This window comes from Eleutherodactylus coqui, chromosome 9 (assembly GCF_035609145.1).
Source record: "Eleutherodactylus coqui strain aEleCoq1 chromosome 9, aEleCoq1.hap1, whole genome shotgun sequence".
Classification (NCBI taxonomy): Eukaryota; Metazoa; Chordata; class Amphibia; order Anura; family Eleutherodactylidae; genus Eleutherodactylus; species Eleutherodactylus coqui.
The window spans coordinates 15,875,987-15,898,647 of NC_089845.1; the positions used below are offsets into that span (position 1 = coordinate 15,875,987).

At 43.7% G+C, this 22,661-nt stretch overlaps 1 protein-coding gene across 1 annotated transcript in view; it reads right to left on the reverse strand.

Moving 5' to 3' along the window:
• SERPINB5 (serpin family B member 5) overlaps window positions 1-22,661 on the reverse strand; it is a 46,224-nt gene that overhangs the window by 16,218 nt on the left and 7,345 nt on the right. The window contains exons 2-5 of the mRNA XM_066579150.1: window positions 18,880-19,043; window positions 10,847-10,984; window positions 8,106-8,223; window positions 5,450-5,592 (exon numbers count right to left, since the gene is read on the reverse strand). Of these exons, the coding sequence (XP_066435247.1) occupies window positions 5,450-5,592; window positions 8,106-8,223; window positions 10,847-10,984; window positions 18,880-19,043 (563 nt within the window). The remainder of the gene's footprint in view (window positions 1-5,449; window positions 5,593-8,105; window positions 8,224-10,846; window positions 10,985-18,879; window positions 19,044-22,661) is intronic.

Sequence of the window (22,661 nt, forward strand, 5' to 3'; positions counted from 1 at the left end):
CAAAATAGGGTCATTTGTGGGGGTTCTCTATCATTTTGGCCGCTCAATGGCTCTACAAGTGGGCAATGGGGACTGGAATTTATTCCGTTGTACCCTGAAATCCAACGGGTGCTCCTTCCATTATAGGCCTAGCTTTGTTTCCTTTAAGTAGATTAGGGCCACAATGGGTATGTTTCTGAACACGGGACAAACGGGGGTAGCCATTTTGGGGTGAACGTCTTCATTCCTATGTACACTGTACAAAAAAAACTGTTTTTAAATTCACACAATTGCCAAAAAAATGATAATCATAATTTTTTCCTTCTGCTTGGCTTAGATTCATTCAAAAACTGTGAAGTCAAAAAAGTCATCGTACCCCTAGATAAATTCGTTAAGGGGTCTACTTTTCAAAATGGGGTCACTTGTGGGGGTTCTCCATCGTTTTGGTCACTCAATGGCTCTACAAGTGGGCAATGGGGACTAAATCTCCTTCAAGCAAAATTTCTGTTCCGAAAGCCACCGGTTGCTCCTTTCATTTTGGGCCCCATTGTGCATCCAGACGTAAGATAAGGGCCACAATGGGTATGTTTCTGAGCACGGGACAAACAGGGGTATCCATTTAGGGGTGCAAGTCTTCATTCATATATGTGCGGTACAAAAAAAACTGCTTTTGAAATGACAGAATTACCCAAAAAATGAAAATCGTAATTTTTTTCCTTCGGCTTGGCTTAGATTCATTCAAAAACTGTGAAGTCAAAAAAGTCATCGTACCCCTAGATAAATTCGTTAAGGGGTCTACTTTTCAAAATGGGGTCACTTGTGGGCGTTCTCCATCGTTTTGGTCACTCAATGGCTCTACAAGTGTGCAAAAGGGCCTAAATCTCCTTCAAGCAATATTTCTGTTCCGAAAGCCACCAGTTGCTCCTTTCATTTTGGGTCCCATTGTGCATTCAGACGTAAGATTAGGGCCACAATGGCTATGTTTCTGAGCACGGGACAAACAGGGGTATCCATTCTGGGGTGCAAATCCTAATTTTCATGTGTACTATAGAAAAAAGTCCTGTCTTTAAAATGACATATTTGCAAAAATATGAAATTTTAGTTTTTCTCTTCTAAATTGCATTGACTCCTAAAAAAAAAACTGTGGGGTTAAAATACTCATGACACCCCTCAGTGAATACCTTAAAGGGTGTAGTTTTTAAAATGGGGTCATTTGTGGGGGTATCTATCATTTTGACTCCTATGAGCCTTTCCAATCTTGGCTTGGTGTAGGAAAACAAAGTGTTCCTCAAAATGCTGAAAAGTAATGTTAAATTTGTACATCGTCTCCTAAATGGTTAAAAAAAAAATGAAAGTTTTTCCAATGTGCGCCAAAAATAAAGTAAACGGATGGAAATATATATCTTAACAACAATTTCTATATTATGTTTGCACATATTTGAGATATTGCAGTTGGAAATGTGAAAAAATGACGATTTTTTCAAAATTTTCCCAATTTTGGCGCTTTTAATAAATAAACACAAATTCTATCGGTCTTTTTTTCCGCTTAGATGAAGTACAACATGTGGCGAAAAAACAATGTCAGAATCGCTTGGATATGCAAAACCTTTCTGGTGTTTTTCCATGCTAAAGTGACACGTGTCAGATTTGCAAAATTTGGCCTCGTCATTAAGGCGCAAACAGGCTTGGTCACTAAGGGGTTAAAAAATTTCTGGAGCATGAAAAAAATTGGACATGCTCCATTTTAGTGCGGATCACGCGTGCGGGAGCTCATAGAGCACATAGCTCAATTGATCTCCCGCGTGAAAAATAAAAGACAATTACACTGCATCCGCACTGCATCCACAGCCCAAATCCGCGTTACAAATCCGCAGCAGATCTGATTTTCCCCATGGACATGAGGCCTAAGGCTACCTACACACGGGTAAGTGCAATATCGGGCCGTGAAACGTGCAATTTACCCGCAGATGCAAGACGCTACTCCTTAAATCACAAGGAGTGATTTAAATCACAATTACTTTTGTGAAGTAGCGATCCTCCGACACGACTTTCAGCCACATTACAGGAATGGCAAGTGTTTCCCCATGCGATGTGTTTTACAGTTCCATTGAAAACAACAGAATGCGATGCGTTCCAAGGAAGGCGAAAGGTTAGAAAATGCTGCGCTTTTGTTCTCAAACATGACACGGTTCAGGGTGAGCAAAAAAATCACTTGTGCGATTTTCTCAGTCCATATGAAAGTGGCCTAAATGTGCCCATACACATTACACTAATGGTGGTTTCACATCTGCGTCTGAACCTCCGGCCAGACGTTCCGTCACTGAAAGTGCTGAAAGGAAAAGGAGGGTGCGCAGATGTACACACAATACGCACGTGGATGTGTAAAAACAGAGCAAAACCACGGGGAAGAGAAATACACAGAGAACAGAACCCATTGAATGCAATTGGTCCTTCTCACTTCCCTTCCCGAGAGCAAAGAAAAAAATTCAACCTCCTCTATTATTCTGCATATTCACGCATCAAAGGTTCAAATTATGTCTGTTGGATGCACAAGATGTGCAGGTCCGTGAAAAGAAGGACACATCTGGAACTCAATAGGTTAAATAGCCATTTAAATTGGGGCGTGCTCGGCTGCTGCACGCAAATGAACAGGACCGGCATGCGCAAGAAGCACAATAAAATACGCTGATACACGCACAAATCTAACGCCTCATACATCGCACAAATACAAATGCGTCCGTGTGAAGGGGGCCCTAAGCTGATTTCAAACAAAATCATCATTCGACCGAAAACAATTTAGCTGACGGATTCCACACCATTGTCATTGGAAGGACGTTGGCCACATTTGAAATTTCATTTGAAAGTCGGGTGCAAGTGCTTCTGTCCGTGAATGAATATTCATACAAAGATCATCGCTCCTTGTAAGGTTGTGTCAGTGAAGCAATCATTCACCAGACAATCGTTCTTTCAATGGTCGCTCATCCTTCAATCCTCTTCCATCGCATGTGTGTGGCCAACCTGACTGCTCCTGCCGTACAGACCCCTCTTATTTAGGGCTCCTTCACACGGGTGTATTTGCGCATGTTTTAGTGCATGCAAAATCTGCGCATGCAAAACACAAAGAACAGAATTCATTGATTTCAGTTGCTGCGTTCTCATAAGCGCATTTCGTGTGTGAGCAAAAAAAATAGTTCCTGCTATATTTTCCTGCGTTTTGCATAGAAGTCTATGGCAGGCGAGAAAGTACACAAGAGTAAGGGTGCACCACAGTGCAAAATGAAGGAAAAGAAGGCAACCTTAGTAGGCTTTAAATAAATAGCCATTCGATTTCGCGGAGATGGTGTGAACTGGCCCCACGTGCGCAAAAATTACAGTAATATGCACAAATACGTCCGCAACAGGCTGATTACCTTGCTCTTCAAACCTTGTCAATGCGCAAATACACTGAACTGCATGCATCTCCCTGTATATAGTGATATAGATCATGCTGCTATAACCTGGCTCAGGGGCGTAACTATAGGGGGTGCAGAGGATGCAGTTGCACCCGGGCCCAAGAGCTTCAGGGGGCTGAAAAGGCCTCTTTTCTCCATGAATTCAGCCTAAGGCCTCACGTGTAGAGGTACGCGCCGATTCTGCATGGGGAATCCGGCATTGAATCCGCCCGTGCCCAGCGGCCTTACGTACCTGTCCATGTCTTCTTTCTTCTGTATTGCGGATGTGTGCAGACATGTCAGCCGTCGGACCGGAGTACATGCGCAGTATAGATTTTTTTTTTTTTAAATCTCCTGCTCTTACTGCAGAATCCGCGGCCCGTCCACAGTGTAGGTTGGACGGTTTCCACTGACTTCAATGGAAGCCGTCCATGCGGGAACCGCAGTAATAAGGGAGCATGCTGCGATTTTTCATCCATGAGTGAAAGCCACAATTAGTTTCCGCTCGTGTGCATGAAGATTCGTTTTTTCATAGCATGTTATGGAGGATTGTTGCTGCGGAATCTGGAGGAGGACACCCGCTCCGGATTCCACAGCAAAAATCCATCCGTGGACATGAGAGCTAAAGGGCTACAAATACATTTTCATGTAGTCCAGGAAATGAATCACGTTTGGATAGCTTATGCCAAGGGGCCAGATCCTGTATGTAAATTATTGCTGTAGTTGTATGCTGCGCAGTTTAGGAAGGCCTCCATATGAAATCAGGGACATGCAGAGGTACAGTAGAGCTCACCTTCATGAAAGAATGCCAAGAGTGTACAAAGTGGCCATCAAAACATAAGAGGCCTACTTTAAAGAATCTAAAATATGAAACGCATTCTGGTTCGTTTTAACACTATTTGACTTACTACTTAATTCCATATGTGTTACTTCATACTTTTATGTCTTCAATATAAATCTACATTTATTAATGTAAAAACAAAAAAAAACAAGAAAATGGACTGAAAAGATGTGTCTTTTGACTGGTACTGCATATAGTAGGAGTGCAGTTAGTAAAGTGGCCACCAGAGGGCAAACATGCAGAATTTTGTGAGGTGTTGGGATGGCTAATGAACCTAATTCGATACATGACAAAGGGCTGTCAGTATATGAGATCTGATATGTTGATGTGAAGTTTGGCATGCTAGGCCAGCTAGATTTGTAAAAGTTTAGTTAGAGGTCAGACGGCCAGGGTTTGCTTTGGTTCCTGAGCACTGTTGATATCAAGTGCAGTGAACCTGATGTATGGAAATTTGCTGTGAAAAAAAGCAAATAAACCTGGCAGAAACCAGTTAAAGAGAAAGTTACTGTTGTGGACTAAGTTCCTGAGTGTGATGCCACCTGTCCCCAGGGCATCACTAATGCCCTAAGGGTGAACACCCACTGGCGATATTTTCTATCTTGCGCTGCGAGAGCAAGTGAAAACACTCGCCTCGTAGCGCAAGACAGACACCAGAATGAGACCGGGATAGCGCCAGTCTGCTCAATGGGGCCAGCGGCAGCAGCGCTAGCCCCATTGAAAAGATATGGAGAATACTGCGGAATTCTGCCACAGCTGTGAGAGCTGTGGCAGAAGTGCAGCATGGTATTCCATTGCTTTCAATGGGATCGGCGCTGCTGCCGGTCCCATTGAAAGCAGTGGTTTTTGGCAAACCCTGCAGTATGATTTTCGGGGAAGGGCTTGAAATATAAGCCCTTCCCGGAAAATCATCATAAAGTGGTTAAAAAAGTTAAAGCAAAAGTACTCACCTCTCCGCCGCTCACACGCGTCCTCCGGCTGGCTCTCCGACACTGCTATCCAGCACTTTCAGCAGTGCTGTGTTGATTGACTGAGCGCTCAGCCAATTACAGATTGTGCTTAGATAGTGGAGGCGAATACAGATCGACTAAAGGGGACATACTGATGACAGACAGCTGCAAGGCAACAATCAGATCCATATTATGGACATCTTACAATATGAAACCAGACTAAGTGAGAGGGATTAATAGAATGTTTATACCTTGGTTACATGAAACTCGCCCTCTTTTGTTTCACCTTCATTGAATTTATATAACCAGCTTCCTGTGTAGTATGCAGCTCCCAGCAGGAGCATATTGGTGTTTTCATTCAACAAGCCCTCGGCCAATATATTCTCCACATTACCTGCAGAAATGGAACATAAATGTAATAATAATTTAAAGGGGGTTGTCAGAGTTGTTGAAAACCTCAGTTAAGGGGGAGAAATGGGAGAAAATAATAAGAGAAGCACTGCTTATCATTAAATCCTGGCCCGCTCCAGCACTGGCACGTATACAGCACCAGATTGCTCAGGCCAGTGATTGGCTATAGCGCTCACATGGGTAAGCTAACACTGCTGCAGCCACGTAAAGAAAGACCAGCAGGAACTGGCTTCTTTCTTATTTTCTTACATTTGTTCCCCGAGTCAAGATTTTTTCAAAACACATCATAAATGAAAATTATTCACTTTTCACAGAAAATTAGAATAAAATATGAAGATGGGGTTTCTAGTGTTACTATTATACAGCTGTATACTATATAACTATTATATACCTAGAAGTAAAAACATCATTTTACTTTTCTAAAACCCTTTTCCATCTATAGTGCAATAACTATTATTGGATTATCAAAGTATTTGGTAGATGGCGCTCACTTGTTCGGATATCCAAAAGATGTCATTCAGGGTTTATGATGAGAAGATGAATGTAAACTCCTTGTTCGGGCTGGTGGTAAGTGTACCCAAATTAATACAGGCACCTAGTGCACTGTAGAGCGGCTTGAGGAAGCTCCAATCATGGATATGGTGGAGTAAATAAAGACAAGAGAGAAAAGAAATCGGCAGATTACCGATTGCTGCAGCCAACGGTAATCTGCCACGCTTGCTGGGATTGGGGGCGTCTGCACCAGGGACGCCTCCCTGAAGTAAGTTTACTTATATTTCCACCATATCATCTGCTATATCGTATCCACCTTTCTGAGCGCTGAGGATTTTTTCTTTTCTCTCTTGTTGTTATTGGATTATGAGATTCTAATCATAGAATCCCGTGATCGCTGTAATAGTGGGTGCATTAATATTCTATGCAGGATATTTAGAACTTTCACTGCATTATGTTGGGGGAATGGCCCCGTCATGAGCCTCAGGCTCTGTTCACATATGGATTAGAATTAACAGGAAGAATGCATTGACATTCTTCCTATGAACATGATGAAGGCACGATGGAACCCTGATGGATCCTACGTCAAGTTAATGTAGATTCTGGGCTCCAGCGGCAGATACAGCATAGCTTCTGTTATAAACTGAGGTAAGGACGCAGGTATGACTATAGACTTATCTGTGTGTATAATGTAGATTTTTGTCAACCACTCTTATCTAAGTATTCCGTAGTACAATACAGCTGTCATCAAATCCTCTGCTGAATAAAGTATAATGAGACGATTTTGCAGACTGTGTTCCAATCTACGCAGTAAGGCCTCTTTTCCATGATTGTATATGGGCTGTTGTTTTCACGGCCGGCCGATATACAATACCATCTAACGTTTGTGCGCCCATTCACACTTCATGGGAACCGCTGCATATACGCAGAGGCTGCCATGCCGTTGAGCCTTCCCTTTCCCTCCCCCTCGCCGGCTCACCTGTTCTTGCCTTCCCTCCAGCTGATTCCAATGGGAGGGGGCAGGGCAGGGTGGAGCTAAGCTCCGCCCTGCCCCTCCTCCTCCCATTGCTGGCTGCAGACAAGGGGTGGGATGAGGGCGGAGTTAAGCTCCGACCCCTCCCACTGGAATCAGACAGAGGGGAGGAGAGAAGAGGGAGGGAGTTTAGCAGTCACGCTGCTAAACTCCCTCCCATCTCCCTTCTCCGGCCACTGTCATTGGCTCCCATAGGAGTCCATGCAACGGCTGGATGTCTTCCGGTCCAACATAGTTCCAGGGCTATCTTTTGGGCCAGACGAAAAAACGTCCGGCGCTGTGTTGGCTGACACGTCAATGAAGGGCTGTGATTGGGCATCGAACGCGCCGACAACCAATCACAGCACTCTGTTGCTGGAGGCGGGGTTCTCAAACCTGGCCTATGGCAATAGACTTGTGAGTGCAGGGGAAGCCCGGATCAGCGGCAGAGACCACCGGCCGCGTCCCGGACTGCAACGGCTAGGTGAGTATTGCTTTTTTTTTCTATTCAGCATCCTTGGCTGCGTTTTCAGCTATGCTGAAAACTCAACCAAAACACTGGCCAGCGCTGCTTAAACCGGGTGGAATCTGCAGTAAACGCAGCGTGGAAAAACACTGCGTTTCTGCAAACGCCTGTGTGAGGGAGGCCTAAAGCTGAAAAAAAGTTTAGAATAATAGCCTGACTTAATTTTTTTGATGATACATTCTGCTTAAAATATATGCCCTCCAAGCACTCTCCTCTTATATAGGCCTCAGACCTCTCAGCTCAATGCAGAAAGAAAAACTTACACACAATTAATAGCCTGACATTTTTTGTTATGAAGTACAACAGGTAATACAGGCATTGGCTTTTCTGAATGGGAATCCAGGACAGGGAAATATCCCGATACAACTTGCCTGCTGCACAGACTTGGTGAGATAAAATAAGACTCACTAATAGAGACTAAAAGATTTTTGTCAATATGAAAACTGCTACAAAGGGGAGAACTTACCGTCAGTGAGGTCTTTGATGGAGGTATTTATCTGGTTTCTGGCTTCTTCTGCTCGGCTCTTAATATCAATTATCTCCAGCTCCGATGGATATGGTTTTTTTGCTGAATCTATAAATACCTGAAGTAAAAAGATTTCTGTATTGACTTTATTTTATCATGTGACCATATTGTTCAAACCTTCTCCTGTGTTTCTGTAGCAGCCACGGGTTTATGCGTCAGTATCAGGACACGACAAAGAACGGAGAGGCCGAAGCACACAACGGGCAGCATTATGGTTCAGAAATAAAGCGATCCAACGTTTGGCACTTGGGGTGAGTTTATGGCAGAATTTAGTTTCAGAATATACAAGAACACTTATAGCAGTTTAACTTTAGGCTGAATAAGTAGACAGTCTAATAGTCCTTGGAACATCAAAACATGTCCCAAATTAGAGATTTCTCAATTCCGGCATTTGTTATTGCAGATTTTATCAGTCCTTTGTTTCTTAGGCTCTCACAGCGGTGCACTCCAAGTTGTATCCAGGGGTGTGATTTAATGGCCGAGTCACCATTGCGGAATGCTAGTAGTAAATAAGTCTAATGCTACCGTTTGAGTCCTGTTCGTCACTAGTGTGCACACGCTAATGCTGCCTGAGAGACTGGTCTCTACTTACAGTTGGTTGAACCTCAGTACTTTATGTCAGTTGCTGGTTCACATACATGTTAACAGGTTCTGCTTACAACATAGCTGCTTTTACTTTCAGTGGTGTCTCCCAGTCATGCAGGTTCTGCCGCTGACCCCTGTACTGACAGCTACTCTTGCTGCATGCCACAGTCTCATGCACTACCACTTTCTCTGTAGCCCTGTCGCCCCAAAACAGGGGAGAGCGCTGAGAGCTCACGCTCAATCCCCTTACACAAAGCTTACTGTACCACTAAGGCCTCATGTCGGCGGGAGACCTAAAATAAGAATAAACTTACCCGCAGCGGACCGGGCAGGTCTTCTCTTCTTCACGGCCGGATCTTCTTTCTTCGGCCCGGCGGATGTGCCCGGCACATGCGCGCGGCACGCTTCCGGCGTGCCGAGCACATCCGCCGGCCGAAGAAAGAAGACCCGGCTGTGAAGAAGAGAAGACCTGCCCGGTCCGCTGTGGGTAAGTTATTCTTATTTTCAGCGCTCATGTCCGTGGGGCAGGAGGGACCCGCAACGGATTCTCCATGGAGAATCCGTAGCGGGCCTGATTTTCCCCGTGGACATGAGGCCAAAGTCCTCACCCTGACTGCACACATCTGCTCTGCTTGCTTCTTGTCCTGCATCACACTCTTTATTCTGTGTTCCGCTGCAGGCCCTTGATCACGTGACCTGCAAGCAACCAATTAGAAAAAAAGGCCATAGCAGGCAATACTTCAATGCGATAATACAAGATGACCACCAGAAGTCATTATAACATCAAGCTCCACATCATACTCCTAAGATTACACGTTTCAAGGACATTCTATGTTCTCTTCATATATTGTAGCAGCACAAGTTTCTACATTTCCACACATCTTAAAGGGCTTATTCAAAACTAAAGGATAGGTTTGTTTTCCTCAGCATGGGCAGGATATTAATGGGGTTTTCCGGTTCTTAAAATTTGATGACCCATCCATAGGAAAGGTCATCAATAGCTGATCAGTAGCAATCCACGGCTTGGGACCCCAGCCAATCACTGTTTCCTCATTCTAGCGGTCACCCTGCATGCACTAGAAAATAGCTCTGTACATTGTGCAGTGGATCAGAGTGGTATTGCAGTTTGAGCTTCTTTTCACTTCAATGGGAGCTGTGCATGCAATAACATACAAGACCACTGCACAATGTACAGAACTATCTGCTTCCTGCTACAGATGAGCAGTATAGGGTAACAGGTGGAGCAGATGCTTCTTGCTACAGTCATGGTGACAGCTGGCCCAGCAAACAGCTGATTGGCTGATGTCCTGAGTGGTGAACCCCCACAATTAGCTATTTAGGAACTATCCCATGGATAGGTCATCAGTTCTTCAACAGATGAAAAATCTGTCTAAGGGTATGTGTACACAGGGTGGATATACTACAGAATGTCCTCAGCAAATTCTGCAGCATTTTCACATCCAAAACAATTAAAATTCCCACCATTGGTGTGGATGTTGACTCAAAATCAGCTGCGTACCCACCGCCGATTTCATAAGATATAGAGCTCACTTCTGAAGTCATCGACTGACAGCGCACCCGGCACTCGACAGCCTCTAGTGAGCACGGTGCCGCTAGTCAGGTGATGGCACTTCCGCAGCACCTGACCAATAGGGCTGCGCCCAGTACAAGCCCCCGGGAAACAGGTGAAGGAGTACGCTGACAGCCGGAGACCAATGGCGCAGATTTTGACTTTTGGATGAGGAAATGATGCGGAATTTGCAGAGGACTACTGCCATGTATAAACATAGCCAAATTCTGCAACACACCGTCAATCTGAATTCAGCCCCTGATGTCCCCCCAAAATGGCGCAATTGTGTTTCTTTCCACCCTAATTAGCAATTTTTTAGTTTTTCAGTACATTAAATGGTACCACTGGAAAATACAACTCTTCCTGTAAAAAGAGAACAAACCCTCAGATGACTGTCAGCGGAAAAATAAAGAAGTTATCATTTTTTCAATGCAGGAAGAAAAAGAGAAAAATGAAAAAACTAAAAATGTCTTGAGAGCGAAGGGTTAATACAGTGAAAAGACATTCATGGAACACATATTCTCACCTTAGAGCAGTTGAAGCTACTGTCCACATAAAGGCGTTTGACTATTTTCAAGGAAGATGCAGCGCTTATTCTACTAATGTCTGAAGTCAGAGTTTGAAATCGAAAGTCATAATCTTTGACATTTTCAAAATGAAGAACCTACAAAGCAGAATATATAAAGATGAACATTCAGATAATTGATTGAAATACATGCAACAACTATATGTGCTGACTTTCCGAGGGGACGTTCACATATTCATGGCTTACGTCTGGGCTTATGTTAGGGGTTCGGTCTGGAACCACTTGGATGGAACACAGACAGAACCATTCACTTGTATTGTAGAGATGGAGACCCAGAGCTGAAGCAGGCTCTGCTTGTTTCCATCATTCTGTGCCATATTCTTTTTGGACACCATAAACGAACAGTACCCTATGTGTCTCCATCTTAACAATACACATGAATGCTTCCTTTCCGGTTCTATCCACGGGTTCTGCCTAAATCCCCTTTTTGAGGATTGAAATAGAATGATAACAAGTCATCTTTACTGCACCATGAACGTCATAAAGATGAAATCCTAAGAATAATGGTGCAATTTTTTCTCCATTTGATATGATGTCTTTTAGGGTATGTTCAGATGACCCCCTCTCCCCCTCCAAATCTGTACTATATTTTGTGCTGCAGATTTTGGTGCAGATCCGCAGCAGATTTCACCCTTTCATTTGATGGGCCAAGTTCTGCTGCTGGTCTGCACTACAATCTGCGTCAAAATCCACACTGTTGGTTGAACTCTTCAATGTACACTGCCTTCAAAAAACATGTCTCATCCTCCATCTAAGGCTGACCACAGACTAGAGATTCATTTTCAGGGAATCCTGCTAATTTTCAGAGAATAGCCCAATATTCTCAAGTCAGGAAACTGAATAATAATCCCTAAATGTCTTCCAGTTTGGAGAAATTAAGATTTATTAGGTAGGATTTCAACCTGGCCAATCCTATTATTTTCCCCAAGAGAGGTGGAGCCAAATTATTTCCTATTCCATGGACTAAAGCCCCATTTACAAGCAACGATTAGCGCTCAAAATTCATTCAAACAATGTCTTTTGAGCAATAATCGGTGCGTCTAAATACTTCCATATTTCACTATTCAGCTGAATAATGATTTTTAGGTGAGTATAAAATCCATCGCTTAACTGGAGAGAGATAGCAGGGACCGCATGCTGTGTTCTCCCCAGGAGCAGCTGATGAAATCATATTCAGCTGACATCCCACAGCCGCCCCTGCAAAGACAATGCAGCTGAGTGCAGAGTTCAGACTACATGCTGGGATTTGCAAACAGCTGCCCGAGGCTCATTTACATGCAAATTAAGCTGATAAAGTGTTAGTGGACATTATTGCCCATTAGTATTTTATGCAAAATAATCGTTAGAACTGTCAATCTTTCAATCATTTGAAAGAATGTCTTTGCTTGTAAATGAGCCATAAAAGACAAGTGCTAATTAACTTGAGCAAAACTAATATGATTGTGAGGGATTATAAGAACCAAAGTACCTCCATCTTGTCTTTTCATATACACAGTTAATGGACAATACTAACCTGGTTTTAACTAACTTTCACATGATGATTCAGCGTAGAAGGTAAAAAATGTTTAGTCTGTGATTACAAGCAATGTACATCTGGTATCTTGTGGTATATTGTGCTAGACACTGGTTCCCGTAAGACTCAAGGACAGACAGTTTCACCTACTGTTATGGTAAGAATGTGTGTGAAAGTCCAGATTGTCAAGAATGCACGTACACTGTTTTGCTAAAATGCCTTCATTTCTTATGGGATTTAAGACTGAAGCTTCTGCAATAAACCAGAAAAATTTCTAGCATACAGCCTGTTGCTGTGTGTGATTTTTTTCTCCAAGCCGGCTTGATACCCTAATTTGGCAATCGGTAACATATTGGAAGAAAACCCTTAGCTTTTCGCCGACAATGATTATGATTGAATTTAAGCTAATAGCATGCACAAGGTCTGCTGCCAAGTGTCCTGGGACTGAAGACCACCATTGTCTATTGTCTACTGACCCCAACAGGTCATGTTTTCAGGATATCCTATGGTAAGAAGACCCGTGGCAATGTCTGAGGACCGACAATAATTACATCACCTGTGTAATACTGAGGAAATCCTGAAAACATGACCTGTTGGTGGTCCCTGAGGACTGGAGTTGGGGAACACTGCTGTATATGTACAAGAACATGGTTTATGGAGGTAACTGGTACGTACTGTTTATAAGGTTACTTGTCAGGCACTGTTTAAGGTACTTTTTAATGGAACAAGTCAAGGCACTATATAAGAGTGTATTCACATGACTGGATATAGCTTCGTAAGTGGAACAAGTCATTTATACCACAAAGTGAACGCCGTAGAAAAAGCTAAAGTATTACAGAATTGCTGTTTTTACTATTCCTACCTTCCAAAAAGCAGAATAAAAAGCGTTCAAAAAAGTCATCAGTAGCCCAAAATGGTACCAATAACAACTACGGGTTTTGATGAAAACATTAAAATGCTCTGGATTTTGTAATGTGGCAACTGAGAAACGATTTTGTTTTTTAAATGTTTTTAGTGTGCAACAGTAATAAGGCATAAAAAACTATAGAAAAACTTGATATCGCGGTTATCACATTGATCCCCAGAATAGTGCCGTCATATTGTTTTCACCCCATGGTGCATGCCAATAAAGCAAACCCCAAAAAACAATGATGGAATTTCTGTTTTTTTTTTTTATATTTTCCCCCCAAAATTAATGTTTTACAACACATTATAGTGGTGTCAATTAAAAAATGCAGCTTGACCAGCAAAACATAAGTCCTCATATAGCTGTCCCAACTAAATGTGCAGGAAAAATACGTTTATGTGAACAATCCCAATGAAATAAATGTTCTATTCACTGCATATTGCGATCGCAAATTTTGCATGCACAAATACTTGTGCAAATACGCCGTGTGAAGTTGTCCTTAGTGTCTGTATTAACCTGTTAAAACACCCAACAATGTTGATATTCATTCACCAGTTTACCTAATGTCTAACCCCGCTACATCCCACTTCTCTCTAACATATCCGGTGCTTGTTACGTTGTCACATTCATCACACGGTTTCATCACATATTACATATCTTCTTCGCATCTAGTAACAGCAAGACTCCTGTACAATACCTGAAGACTCCTAGACATGTGCCTGACACTGGGCTCACTGCCATTAATTTGACCTCTTCCAACCTGTGAAGGCCATGGTCTTATACCAGGATGCATAATTTCGTAGACGTCACTACTAATATGAATGATGTCTTACATACTTTGCTATTTTTCTTTCTACGTCTGGTGATCTTCCTGCACTTTACAATCATACTAATACATAAGACAAACAGAGTTATCACAATTCTATACTCTCTACACTTCATGTCACTGGCTATAAAGGGTTAAACATCTTTACTTAGGATTAACACTTCACTTCCTGGTCGACAGGGCACTTTTTTAGTCTCCAGTCAGTCCCCTGTCATCAGGGTCCATTTGCTGAATGTATTTTGCCCCCGGTCATCAGGGCCCTCTCGCATTAACATCTCCCTTCTGTGTTGCTCCCCAGCATGGGAACAGTACTGCTCAGGCTGCTCTGTGTACAGCAGACACCACCATGGCACTTGTAGGCCTCTCTTTTTCTCACATGGGCTGCTGCTCTCTTCTCATGTAGCTGTGTCACACTCCTTTGTGACGCGGCTGCTTTTGCTTATATAGGACGACTGGCTGTGTGCTCAGAAATCTCCAAAACCTTTAGGCAGACTTAGCCCCATTGAGTTCCCTGCATGGGGGCTGATCTCTAGCAGTGATGAGCTAATCATGTCACGGCTGACTTTGGGGGGGCCCCTCTAACATGGCACTTCCTGCACCTTCTGGGCCCTTTCCCCTCCCAGGCTGTCACGCTGACGAGTGGAGGGAACTCTTCCACAGTGCTGTGAGCACTTCAAGGCTGGCACTAGCAAGCGCCTTACCCAGCTTCCCATCACCCCTTTCGGGCAAGTCCTGGGCTGGAGGGGTTATTGCTTAAAGGGGTTGTCTCGCGAAAGCAAGTGGGGTTAAGCACTTCTGTATGGCCATATTAATGCACTTTGTAATATACATCGTGCATTAAATATGAGCCATACAGAAGTTATTCACTTACCTTCCCTGCGCTGGCGTCCCCGTCTCCATGGCTCCGTCTAACTTCAGCGTCTAATTGCCCGATTAGACGCGCTTGCGCAGAAGGGTCTTCTGCCTTCGGGTCTGTCCGGCAGCAGAGGCGTTCTGGCTCCTCCCCCTTCTACGCGTCATCGCGTAGCTCCGCCCCATCACGTGTGCCGATTCCAGCCTCCTGATTGGCTGGAATCGGCACACGTGACGGGGCGGAGCTACGCGATGATGCGTAGAAGGGGCGGAGCCAGAACGCCGCTCGTGCCAGACCGAGACGAAGGCAGAAGACCCTTCTGCGCAAGCGCGTCTAATTGGGCGATTAGACGCTGAAGTTAGACGGAGCCATGGAGACGGGGACGCCAGCAATGGAGTGGATAAGTGAATAACTTCTGTATGCCTCATATTTAATGCACGATGTACATTACAAAGTGCATTAATATGGCCATACAGAAGTGTATAACCCCACTTGCTGCCGCGAGACAACCCCTTTAATGCTGCAGTTCCTGGGCTACATCTGCAAGCAGCTGCAAGCCACTTCTGCAGGTGAGAAAATGGGGCGCACTTCCCCCTTAAACATACACATAAGGGCAGAGTTGTTTTGATAACAAACTGCACCACATCAGACTTAAAGCCGGATACACACGACGAGTCGGGTTTCGCATGCGGGAGCCCACAGCGGAATCTGGCTGTGTCCCTGGCCAGCGACCCCGCATACCTTTCCTTTTCTGTACTGCAGATGACCACTGACGCTCGCCATCAGTCATGTCAATTGCGGATGGGCAATGAGTCGGACGGCTTCCATTGAATTCCATTGACTATTTTGTATATTGTCCTTCTAGTCAGTAATAAATCCTGTACTACAGTTAGAGTTACATGGGTACAGAGGTTATATACAATGTGAACTACATCATCCAAAGGTTCCTCAAGCTACGGGAGCCCGACTATGCGGTGATATGACTTAACTTCCCTGTAGCCTGGTCACAACACAGGTTCATTGTATTCCCATTTCAAGGGACAGAGAAGGAAACTGAACAATAAGTATATTGGAAAGTCTTTTTTATAGACAGGTTCCCAGGGTGGCTATCAAACACTCCCACTAAACTCTTTTAATGACTAGGGATGTTTCTATTTATACAAATACCTAACAAACTAATTGTGTTTGTTTTTGCTACTCTCTAATAATCCCTTTGTTCTCATTACAGACAGCTGATATTATATGAAGGACATTATAAAACAAGTGAATATGGATAAAACAAAATATGAAACAGTTACCAGATAACAAGGCACAGCTACAATCAAGTGGTTGAATGTTGGGATGCACAAGGAATCTCAAAGTGATTAAAAGTAGTGTGAAAGTACTAATTATATTTTATGCAGTAGTGTCATCTGTATAATATTTATGCCGTGTGCATAGCAAGACATATGTATGAAAAAGGCAGGCATTGTAGTGGAATTTTACTTACAGGGTCCCAGATCCTGAACATGCAGCCTTGTCATAAGGGACCTTTGTAATATTTTACTAAGACAGAAGTATCACACATTCTGTAGACTTTAGAACAATATAACAGAAGAGCTTGGAAACTTGAGTGTTTCTCATTGTATCCTTCTCCAATGCAGTGAATAATAATTAGGCATACCTAATTGATAAGGCTACCATATACCTTGGGTATCACATAAATTAAGTGATTATTCTATTAGTGGACATAAAAGTTCAAAGGGTTTTTGCTAAATACTCAATTTTAGCAATGATTAAATAGTGTTCAGACTGTGGATGTTATTCCAAGAATGCATTGTGCAATAAATTACAGTGGAGCCTTGGGTTAAGAGTTTAATTTGTTCTGTGACGAAGCTCTTAACAGAAAACACTTGCAAGTCAAATCAATTTTCCCCATTGAAATGAATGGAAAAGCCATTAATCCTTTCCGGATTGTGAAGCTCTCCCACTGATTTCAATGGGGATGGTGTTGCCCCATTGAAAGCAATAGGACACCCGCACCCCCACAGTGATTTTCAGGGTAGGGCTTTAAATATAAGCTCTTCCCTGAAAAATCATCCCTAGCTGTAGTAAAAAAATATATATACTCACCTGTCTGCCGGGGCTCAGGCGTGTCTAGCCGCCGCTTGTTCTCCCTGCACTGTTCTGAAGCTTTTCAGCAGGCGGCAATTAAGAATGCAGGGAGAACAAATGGTGGCTAGATGCACCTGAGCCCTGATAGCGGTGGACAGGTGAGTATATATTTTTTATTACAGCTAAGGATGATTTTCAGGGAGGGACTTTTATTTAAAGTCCTTACCTGAAAATCACTGCAGGGGTTGCCGGCAGCCCATTGCTTTCACAGTGGCCACTGGCAACAGCTGCGCCATTGAGAGCAAGGCTCTTAACCCAAGTTTTTGGCCATCTATGATTACTTTAATCAACGAAGGTTGATGTGATACAATAACACAGGCCCTCTACTTCTAACCTACTTATCTCAATGTAGGCTGGCGCTATATGATGGCACATGGCTCTATTTCTAGCTTACTTCTCCCAATGCAAGCCAAAGCAATATCATGAACATCACTCTGGCTTCTTCTAACAGGATAGAAGAAGCCAGAGAGACATGGATACTGTATGACACTGTGTGGTAGTATTCCTAAGTGGCACTATTCATACATGCTATAGCTGTATAGGATTATTCAGAGAAGTAATGTAAAGGGCTGATGATTATTAGGAAATGTTATGAATACTGATCTTTATTTGGGTAAAAACCTAAATGCTTATTTCTGAAAGTCTTTGTTGTGGCCCATACAGACATTTTCAGAGTGGTTCTCATCCCCGTTGTGGTCGCCATTGGCAGGTGTACAACACCAGGCATGAAGCCTATGCATCTGATGAATGAATGGTAGGGCACATCTTGCCCCTTGTACTGGTGACTGTGTATGGTATAAAAGGCACAGCGTGACACGCAAGTTGTTGTGTTTGGCTGTGGAGTCAGCAGCAAGTAGGTGCAATCTTGGTGCAATGTTGGGTGTCCTGAGTTGTGAGCCACAAGAGAAGCCCTGGAAACCTACTGAAAGAGAGATTTAGGAATCTCCCGGTTGGAGGTGAGAGTGCCCAGTTAGTGTGGACTGTAATAGCTGTGGGACCTGCTGTATTGTAGAAAGAGCCATTAAGAGACTATTAGTGCGTACCATTGGAAACTATTGAGACTGTCCATGAAACTAATGATAGAGGGTCCACAGAGCTACAGCAGCTACTGCTGAGTTAATAAAGAGACTCTGAGTAGATAATGAAACTGAGAATATTTAAAGGGACTGAGACTTCATTCCACAAGGGCCAACAAGCTAATGGCAAACACAGATGGACGCATGCGCTAATATGCTCCGTGCTATGGAGAGTACAAGTGCGTGAACCAGTTTTTTTTTTGGACTATTCAAACTCTGTGCTATTGCGTTCAAGTTTGAAAACATAAGCGGGAAGATAGGCCCTGCCCTATCTTTCTCACATGTAGATTATACTATACTATCTTTTCTCACGCGTACTATTAATGGGCGAGAATGCCACTAGTAAAAATGAAACCATTGAAATCAATGGTTTCCTTTTGTACCATTATACGGCCGTCTATTTAAGTCCTAAGACTCTGTAAGTAAAGACGGAGTAGTAAAGCCAGCAGGGCCAAAGTACTGAAACTGTTTTGCAATGTTTTGAAAACTGTGCGCCAAGTTAAATTGACTGTACCGCTAATTCAGCGGCCAAGCAAAGCTTATTGTTGTTTAACGCAATGTGTGTTCCATCTGCTAATCCACCTACAATGGGGAAACATCCTCACTACTAAGATGAGCTCTACAATAATTAATGATCCACCTACCTTTTCTATTTCAGTTGCAGTATTTCCTTTGGCTCCTTTAAAAGCTAAAGTCAACGTAGATGCAATACATAACGGTGAGAAGATGAAATTTCCTGTCTTGCTCTTTTCATTTTTGAGTATGTCTATGGCCAAGGCTGCAGTTGACAGATGAAAAGCATCCATATCTGAAAAACAAAACAGTCCACGAAAATATTTCATGATTTACTATCTAGTAATTTATATTAGCCCAACTCCATATCAGTGAAAACATAGTAACTTCGCATAGAATTAGGGATAACCTATAGAGTAGAACATTGCATTCATGCTTGGGTAAATAGTGGAAACATTGTTTTATTGCAAGGGCTCTAATATGTTTACAGTCACGGATTAATCCATTTATTTATAGTATATCCTCAGGCCCCGTGCCTATCAGAAAAATGTCCTATTCCAACAGGTGAGGTAGCAGACTAAACAAATAAGTGGCTGCTCAGATGTAGGTCTCTTTCTTGTCAAGCCTATAAGTGTTATACAAAGAGCAGAGCATCTCTACATTCATTTTGAGTCTGAATGCAACCAATGTCGGCCACTTTGCCAGTTGAAACACAGTTCACCAATCATGAGGTGCCCCAAGCTTTTATGCTTCCTGAGGCGAAGTGTGAAATGGTCCCCCACCACCACGACCCGCAAGAAAAAAACACCAATTTTACAGGCATTGAAAACGGGATGCACAAAATACCCAACACATAATTGAAATATCGAGACTTGCCTGAAGTAACAAAGTAATAGAGTCACCAGTAGTGGCCCCAATAGTAAGTGCCCCCCTTAATGACCACAGTAGTAATAGTGACACTGTCAGTGCCCCCAGTTGTGATAGTGACCTTGATAGTGGTCCCAGTAGTAATAGTGGCTCCCATAGTGGCTCCAGTAGTAATAGTGACCTTCAAAGTAGTCCAAGTAGTAATAGTGGCTCCAGTAGTAATAGTGACCTTGATAGTGGCCCGAGTAGTAATAGGGGCGCCCTAAATGGACCTCCAGCTGCTCAATAACATCAACTATTTAACTCACTTGCTTAGATGGCAGCTGCCACTGCTGTGATCAGGGTGCGACCCCTTACTTCTGCCCCAGCAGCTCCGGAAACAGGTCAGGGGCTACAAGCTGATTATAGCAGCGGTACTACAGACTGGAACTGAACAAGTGAGTTAACTGCTTGTGGGGTTGCTCACCGGGCTGCTCACAGCTGGCAATTATTTTTTATCGGCCATTAATATCTGCATTGCAATCTCAGGTCACTTCACGATAGGGGCGCCCCTGCACCTACCAGACATGCATAATGACTTTTTGTTTGCTTTGGGGGGGAGGGGCGGAAGGGAAGGTTGTAACAAAAGCAAAGGAATTGAAAAATAGGTCTTTTTTAAATCGGACTTTTTTTTAGCTATTTTTCCAAAAACTGTTTAGTCCCACAAGGGAACTTTGATGTGATTGTTGGAGCACTTGTATAATACACTGATTTTTGCAATCATGCCGTTCAAGGTCTGATTTTAATATCAAGTTAACTACACTATATGGGTTATTACAACTGCATCTATATCATATTTCTTAGCACTTGCAATATGGGGTTACATAGGGAGAAGGAGCCCTCTCCCTATGTCTAGCCATGTATATGTCATTATTGACCTCAGAATATGACATCTAAAGTCCTCAACTGGTTAAAGTAAATACGAAACTTTGTGCATTTATTTATTCTAATTAGGTTCTGTACTTAGTAATTCCATAATATATCTTCATGAGGTTGGAGCTTCACTTTTCTGTTATAGAGTTCCTAAACCTGTTTCCAATCACACAAAGAGAACTAATACAGTTCTGCCTGCAGCCATCAACACGATTATGTAATATCAGAATTTCCACTTGAAGACTGTGTTCATCTTCACAAAAGATTTTTTTCATCATCCCAATGCATCTAAGGGCTTAAACACATGGGCATGTTTTAGTCCCGTTATGCGGCCGTGATTTTCAATTATTCCGTTTTTACTACTGCCATTCTCACCAATTGATAGTGTGAGTGAGAAAATATAGAATTGCCTTATCTTTCTTGCATGTAGTAATACCACATGTAAGAAAGATAGGGCAAGAACTATTTTCCACCTTTTTTTTTTACTCACGCTGAATAGCAAATCATGTAGATGAGTCTTACCCTGCAGTCTTATCCTTCTCATCTGTCTCCTGCGTGCTTATCTATTGACTGAAAGTTAGGGTACAATAAGGGATACGTAGAATGAAGAATGAGAGTAGTAAAAGGGTCGTTACTAGAGATGGGCGAACACCAAAATGCTCGGGCGCTCGTTGCTCGAGTCGAGCTTTTCGCAATGCTCAAGGGTTCGTCTCGAGTAACGAACCCCATTGAAGTCAATGGGCGACTCGAGCATTTTTGTATATCGCCGATGCTCGCTAAGGTTTTCATTTTTGCAAATCTTCAAAACCTACGAAAGTGATGGAAACGACACAGATACGGATAGGGCAGGCAAGGGGCAACATGCAGGGCTGCATCTCAGGTTCCCAGGTCTCACTATTAAGCCACAATGGCGGCAAGAGTGGGCCCCCCCCCCCCCCAACAATTTTTACTTCGGACAAACCCTCATTAGCAAGGCACACCTTAGCTAAGCACCACACTACCTCCAACCAAGCAGAATCACTGCCTGCGGGACACACAGCTGCCTCTTTTCCTGGGTTACATGCTGCCCAAACCCCCCGCACGACCCTGCATCTGCAGCGCACACAAAAGTGCCCCTGCGCAGCCCTCAGCTGCCCTCATGCCACACGCTGGCCTCATAGCCACACCACCCTCATGTCTATTTATAAGTGCGTCTGCCATGAGGAGGAACCGGAGGCACACACTGCAGAGGGTTGGCAGGGCCAGGCAGCGACCCTCTTTGAAAGTGTGGGCGATAGCCCACAATGCTGTTGAGAATTGATAATAGATTGATGTTCCATCTTCATTCCAATGCTTTGCCACCTCCGTCAGGAGCTGTAAACGTGGGCATAAAGGGGAGTCCACTGCCAGCCCAGCACTTCTACACATCTCCACAATGCAGCAATACTCGGTATGGGAAGTATGTGAGCGGGCCCTGGGTCAGCCTCTGTCCCAGCAAACACCCTGAGTGGCCCAAGGTGCTGTGAGTGACATAGCAATGGGGACTCCATGTGTCCACACACTACTGATTCTGTTTGGGTGTCGGATACCTCAATGACAACACAAGGGGTAAACCATCTGCACTCTGCACCCTACCCAAATCTGTCAGTGTTTTGGGGACAGACAGGTACAACTCCGCTATGGCAAGTCTGTGCGCACCTGCAGCATGGGTGGCTAGCAGGAACACACAGACGGTACAGAAAGAAATCCCATTGCAGTGCCCCGGATAGCTGAGGTTACGTGAGAGGAAATACATGTTGGCTGCGGCCCACACGCCATGCCCTAGACATTCAGGGTTATTTCTAAAAGTGCCAGGCAGGTACAACTCCGCTATGGCAAGTCTGTGCGCACCCGCAGCATGGGTGGCTAGCAGGAACACACAGACGGTACAGAAAGAAAGCCCATTGCAGTGCCCCGGATAGCTGGGGTTATGTGAGAGGGAATACATGTTGGCTGCGGCCCACACACCATGCCCTAGTCAGTCTGGGTTTTTTGGGGGGCCAGATAGGTAGAACACCGCGATGCGAAGACTTAGTGCACCCATAGTATATGGTGCACTATACTACAGACCCCTGTAATATTCCTGTAGCAAAGGTATAAGCTGACCCCAGTAACA